This window comes from Pteropus vampyrus, unplaced genomic scaffold (genome assembly GCF_000151845.1).
Source record: "Pteropus vampyrus isolate Shadow unplaced genomic scaffold, Pvam_2.0 Scaffold9, whole genome shotgun sequence".
NCBI lineage: Eukaryota > Metazoa > Chordata > Mammalia > Chiroptera > Pteropodidae > Pteropus > Pteropus vampyrus.
In genome coordinates this window covers 9,372,055-9,378,847 of record NW_011888790.1, presented here as the reverse complement: position 1 = coordinate 9,378,847, position 6,793 = coordinate 9,372,055, and the positions used below count along the sequence as shown (strand labels likewise).

General features: G+C 39.0%; 1 protein-coding gene across 1 annotated transcript in view; it reads right to left on the bottom strand.

The window, feature by feature from the left end:
• Positions 1-2,931, bottom strand: part of GLIPR1 (GLI pathogenesis related 1) — a 17,355-nt gene extending 14,424 nt beyond the window's left edge. The window contains exons 1-2 of the mRNA XM_011374499.2: positions 2,626-2,931; positions 1,154-1,399 (exon numbers count right to left, since the gene is read on the bottom strand). Coding sequence (XP_011372801.1) covers positions 1,154-1,399; positions 2,626-2,799 — 420 coding nt within the window. The 5' untranslated portion in view covers positions 2,800-2,931. The remainder of the gene's footprint in view (positions 1-1,153; positions 1,400-2,625) is intronic.
• Positions 2,932-6,793: the final 3,862 nt, after the last annotated feature.

Sequence of the window (6,793 nt, the reverse complement as noted above, 5' to 3'; positions counted from 1 at the left end):
GTGATTTATGGGATAAGTCCAGAAAAACCTCATTGATATCTAAAAACTAACGCTACTGATGATTTCATAGCTCCTTTCTTACAGTAATCTTGAGAAGAAAATTTCACCGAAATCAGTCCTTTCTTTTTCATTATCATCATCTCCTGTAACTGTGCCAAAATTGTTTTTACCTATAACAATACTAGTGAGATCAAAGGCTAAGGCTGAACTATATTGAGAGTTTTTCTAACAAAATTTGCTCTTTAAAAACACCTAATACCCAAGTTAACTGCCTTGTTAGAAATGTTTTTACCATCATACCTCATTTCGACAAAATTTTGTACATTCGAACCAGTTAAACATAAGTTAAGTACCTTTAGTTCTTTTAACAAAGACTATAAGAAAATAAAAGTAAATAACCAAAATGTGTCCAGGATAGGAAGGAGCGTATCAATAATACTTCAGAAGCTACCTAAGGGATTCTTTCTATCATGTTGCAAACTTGACCTAGGGTTAGGATGCTAAAACCAGCTTGGGTTAAAAAAAAACAAACAAAAAAACAAAACTCTCAATGGGAGGCTCTGAATGTGGCTTTGGGACTAATACTGTCTACTTGGAGGGCAGAAAAGCCATGCATTGCTTATACAAGTTTACATGTTGGCATCTCTGTAGGGGGTGGGATTGTTGTTATTTTTCCTCCTTTTGTGGCACTCGATAGATTCTCAATCCATGTTTGAAATAATAAGAGGATATGAAAGCAACAATTCTTACTGTCACTTCTGTCTGAGAGGCTTATCTCTCCTAATTTTATAGTCCCCGAACAACTGTCTCAAATTGTATAGGGCACTCATACTCGAAAATCCATTCACTCATAAGGTCCTTTGATGGCTCACAAATGAAATAAAGCCCCAGAGGAAGATAGCTGTTATCAAAATTATTCAAAGTCTTGGTGGGCCTCACATTTTACCTATGTCCACATAATTAAACTCTTCAACCACTATCTTCTTTGGTATTAGTCTGTTCCATTTATTTATTTTTAAAAGTAAGCCTGTAACCCCTACTTTCTCATATTTACAGATGTACTAGCTTCTTGTATATTTTATTATCACCAGATTCAAGTTTTCTCCTTACCCATAAAAAGATGGTTTCAAGAGAATGTAGGGCAGATCCTTACCTGAGTATAATGGCCACATTTCCTGCTGCATTTCCGAGTCTCGAAGTCATAATATTGAACTTCATCGTACCAGTTTGTGATGGCTGAAGACACAGAAAAGATGGAGAGAGAGCCAGTCCAGATGTTTTCTCCCAGTGCAGTGAAATTTGGGTGCAGCTTGTGGGGTGGCCCCAGCTGACTGTTATGTTCAAACTGACAGTTTTTTGCCCATGCTTTTGCAATTTTGGCAAGGTCTGTGTCCCAAGTCTGCAAAAATAAATATTAAATAGCAGGGTCAAGAATGGAACCCGTTATCCAACAATGTAACTGGAGTGAGCAAAGTGGGAATTTCAATCAGGAATGAAGTGTGATGACAAGAATAGAGAGGGAAACACTGCACATGGGTCCTCTCTATAAGTATGGTCTTCCAGTATTGACTAGGGCTGGTAGGAAATGTGATCATCTAGTTTGGTGAAATTTAAAACCTAATGAGGGGCACAGACCAACATTTCACTGAAGATCTATTACCAATTTCCCCCACTATCTGAAAGTAAAGCCAACCTATGAAACCTTTGGCGAGCCAAAATGACGTAAAGCAAAGAAGCAACTACCTTAAGACACATCTTGCTAAGAGATGCACAAAATAAATCGAGATAAAGTACAGGTGCTCACAGAGACAGGTCAAAGCTATGGCGGCTTGATGCAGAGATGCTGAGTGTGGTTCCCGGGGAAGGCGCAAGGCGGCAGCACTCGCGCTGCTCGAAGTGCACGCTTCCTCTATAATGGCTGAAAAACAAACACTGGACGCTATTTTCCCTCTCCTCCCGCCCCCCGTATAAAAACGAAAATCCTCTTCAGATTTCTTTCAGTAAGCGAAAACAGCTACTAATGAAGATCTTTCTTAAAAACGAAGTGGCGTAAAGTGAACTTTTGAAAAGCAAGGTGTATGTGCAAAATACTGCGCTGTGTTTCGTACAGTTTATATAACTTAAAAACCACAATATCTTATATCCAAAGAATCTCAGAAAGGTTAAAAAACTAGCTCAAAGCCACAGCTGGGATTCAAACCCACAGCTGGGATTCAAACCCAAGCCTGAATGAATCAAGATTCTATCTTTTCTCCACACTCCATGCTGTCTTCCTGAAAAAGTGAGTACTCTGCTGGCAACAACAAAAAAGTTAACTCAAGAGATAAAACAAATAAACAAACAAATTTTTAAAAATCTTGAAAAAAATTGAAAGGGAAGAAAATGACAAAAAGGAGAAGTACAATCTATTTATGACCAGAGGAAAATGTCCCAAAAGAGAAGTAAAAAGTATTTGCTGAGCCTGTTGGTAGAGCTACACTGGATTTTGTTTTGATGGCGAATTTACTGATCACGTTAATCACAAAGAAAAAAATCATTCACAATTACCAAGGATTTATCTCCCAAATCGAGACACGTTAGATGTTTTTGACAGACCTATGCCACAAACACTGGTATTTTCCTTACCATGTAGAGCATGCCACTGGCTGTTGGCTTCACTTCCGATCGTAACTTGTTATGAATTTGAACACAGCTTCTGATGAACGTTTCATTGTTGATATCTGGTAAACTGCTTCCTGAATATGAATAACTGGAAACCATAGAAACCATCCAGGCTGTCATAGCAAGTGTAACTTGCATGCTCAGTCTGGCGAGGAGCCGGGGAAAGCTGGAGTCCAGGGCCACTGCAGGTTCTGAGAGTGTGCTTGTCTCCCCCGCCCTCTCTCTCGGTGTTACCAAGCACAGCCTACTTCAGTTCTGAGAAAACGGAAAGTAAAACATGAGTTATCACTAGTTAGAAAAAAATGAGTTTCTCCATATATGGTTTGCAGCTCCTTTGTGCTGTTAACCTTGTTTATTTAGTGGTTCTTAGTGACACAGCACCTATTGCAACATAGATTTTTATGAGGCTGAGTCAGACTTTCATTTGAGTTGGGGGATGTTTCCAAAGGAAATTCTGGAATCTCCAGAAATAACAGTCTCATTTTTTACAGAGGTTTTGCTGGTTAAATAAAAACATATCTCTTACTTCTATAAATGTCTTACAAAATGCTTTTTAAAAACTTTATTTTTTAAGACATTCAGTGGTTGGAATATCTAGTTAACACCATAACTTGACCTAAGTATGACCTTTTAGATACATGATAAGCTTTCTTATTTCCTGGGGAGAAATGATATAGAATTCCTGATACCCTTGTGTATCTCTCTCTGATTAGTTTTATGAATATTTAGGCTCCAAAAGACTCTAGTCACCTATTATACTGAGGATGAGAATAAGTGGGTAGGGATGGACAAAGATAAGGATCCAGATAGGGAGAAAGACAATACTATTTATCACCCAGACACAAGCACATCATTATTATACTGTCTGTGTGATAATACTTCACACAATAAAAATAACTTTGTATAAGTCAGTTTTATGTATATCAGTGTATATGAGTTAACTCTAATTCACATTTATGAACAGTTAGTTAGTTCTATAGTTCTCTAATCAGAAATCCACACTCCAAAGGTGATTTTGGCACTTCAGAGATTGTTATGGAAGTTGACACCAAAGAGTTTATTATTAATAATAGGAAATATTCAAGAATAATTTCCACTGGTGAAATGAGTAGTATTCAAAATGGATAGTTTGTAGAAAGATTGAACATGCCTTTCTGCCATTGCACAAATGAGGTATGAGGAAGCAGCCAAGCGCAGTTCTCTAGAGACCTGTCACAAAAGCCCCTGTCCCCTGCCTTAATTCAGACCTGACTTCAGACCTGGCCAGTCCTGACTTCAGAATGTCATTCATTGAGGGCCAGCATTAAGTGAGCCTCTCATACAATCGTATGGTTGGAGTGTCTAAGGACAGAGCAGAACTGTTTTTGGAAAAGTTTGCTAATGATTGTTTAGCAAGGTTTGTCTAACTAGCTCCTACTACGTGAGGTTATCCATTTTTTGAAAAGAACCAGGCATTTGAGTCCATATTAGTTTAGGTCAGTTGGCAGCAGTGACGACAAGCATCAACCTAAGCTTTTTCATATTTATTATCTCACTATGTTCTCACAATAACTGTGTGAGATGTATATTACCATCCTTATTTTACAGATGACAATATTGAGACAAAGGGAGGTTAAATAATTAGATCAGTAACATGACACTAGTAAAATGTTAACACAGGATTTGTCTGATTGCAAATCCTGTTTCTAATTTTTAAGAGCAAAAGTTCTCTAAAGTGTCAGATTTCTCTAAGCCCAGTTCTGGACTACGTGTCAATCTTGCCCCTCCCCTATCCTTGCCAGACCTGCATAGACCAGTTTTAGCAAGAACCCTGCCAAGTCAGTTTAGAGAGAATCTCTCCCATCCTTGACATCTGACCACTCTCAATATCTAGTCAAATTCCTCAGTCCCCACCCTTGACATCTGATCACTCTGGCCTGCCCTTAGTAATTTTCCATCCACAAGCTCCCCCTTCCCCTTAACTCTGATCTTTGGCTATAAATCCCCAGCTATCTTTATTGTATTCAGAATTGAGCCCAGTTCTGTACTGTGGTCTCTTTCCTATTGCAACAGTTTCTGAATACAATCTATTTTCACTGTGTTAACTAGTGTCTGGCTCTGGTTCTCTGAGAATATGTACAATCAGATACATATGTAGCTTATACCTTGTTGTCACACATGAAAAAGTGAAACAATGCAAAGGCTATTTCCTTCTGTTGTTCATCTCCAGATCAAAGTCTTGGAGGGTTATGAGCAGAGGAGTTACGTAACTCACTTATATTGTAAAAGGATAATTCTGACTGATGGGCCGGAAAGGAAGCGTGGAAATTACTTAGGAGCTATTGCAGTAAGGGTCCAAATATGAGTTAACTCAATTTCAGCATAAAAATCTGTCTTGTGCTCCCCTTTCTGTTTCTCCCTGCAGTAATGCCGTTCTGATTTGAATAAGGCAAGAGAGAAGTTTCTTTAGCGTCTCTCTGCTGGGGTGCCCTCAGAGAATGATTCTTATGCTCCAGCAGTTACACTAGCAGCCACTCAGTAACTGAGCAAAAATCTTCGTACAAATTGTAAATCGTGTACAGGAAAATCAGTTCTTGTTTAGAGAGGCTGAGAGGGCTGGTGCACAGTTATCAATAGCAACATGCCTTCACCTTCTGCCCTTTAGCTTCTACCCTGCCCAAGGAAGCCTAACAGTTGTATGATGGATTATTCCACCTGCTCAAATAGGGCAGCTGTTTTCTGCCAGTTCACTAAAATCCATTCACAAGACAGTAATCCACGGCCTTATATTTTTCATGGCATGGTATAGCATGGCCCTGCACGATCTCAGTTAATGTTTATTTCCTTAAGATCCTGGAGAGTATGTATTATATAGCTACATTTTTGATGAGGAAATTGAGGGCCACCGTTAAGTCATTTGTTCAAATTCACACTTAGGAGGAAGTGAATTAAACTCAGGGTTATCTCCCTTTTTTATACCAATGACTCATACATCTTGTTGTGCATTACAATATGCACCCCATGGCAACCTATCAGTACTTTTAATCAGCTCTCCCCAGTGTTTCTAGGCTATGGCTAAAGTTTGAGAATCACTGTTTTACACCATGCTGCTTCTCTTTGCCCTGATGATATCTGATCCTTGTTAAAGTGCTTAGCTGAAGATACTCATTCACTCTAATTCACTGAATCTTAGGATGTTGGTACCAAAATTCTTCCAGCTTCCTACTGCTGCTTCCAGACCATTGCTACATAGCCTTTCCTTCGTACGCTTCTTTGAGTTGTATGGCATTCATTTACAGTGAATTCTACTTTGTCATCATCATCTTCAGACCTCCCCTGAAATCCTTGAGGACTTAGGTCTCGATCCATAAGAATTATCTCCATTTGAATTATCTAACATTCTGCCCACAAACTTCTTTAACCAACTCTACTTCATTGATTTTAACAAATCATTCAGAGATATATCTTGGCCTTTACCAAACTGGAGTTTGCTTCCCGACTCCAACTGGAATTGCTCAGACCTCCAAATTCCTACTCTGGCCTCCGTTTTCTCCTGCCCACCTCTCAAGCACTGGCACTGTCCCTGCTGTTAAATCTGCTCTACATATTTATGGTGACTCCCAAGCTTCTCATCTGCTATTCTCTCAGCCTATCATCCCCCACTCTAACCTGTTTTTATTTCTTTTCTTTCTCTCTCTTAGGCGTCAAGATCAAAATTCACAAGCATTTTCACACTAGTATCTTCAAAACTCTCACTCTTGGCATTTCCCTGTGAGCTAGCTCAGCCAATCCTTAATCAAAAAAGGTTTGTTTTTGTAGTTTCTAAGTAGAACTACAGAAAGTAGAAAAACTATGCTGATCGGTATCATCACACTTTTTATTTTGAACAGTGGTGTATTCAAACCTTTTGCAATTCTCAAGCTACCTACCCACCCTGAGATCTGGTAAGCTTCTCAACAGGCACCAAATGCCAGATTTTTCTGCAACTTAGTGTTTTTGTTCCTTTTGTTCCTTTTGACTCATTTTCTCACTTCTCTGTCAAACTCTCACTCATCATCATGTCTTAGTCCAACTCAAATGTTGCCTTTTCTCTTACATTTCTGACTCCCCTAAGCATACCCTTTCCTCTGTGTCCTCCCCACCTTTTTTTTTT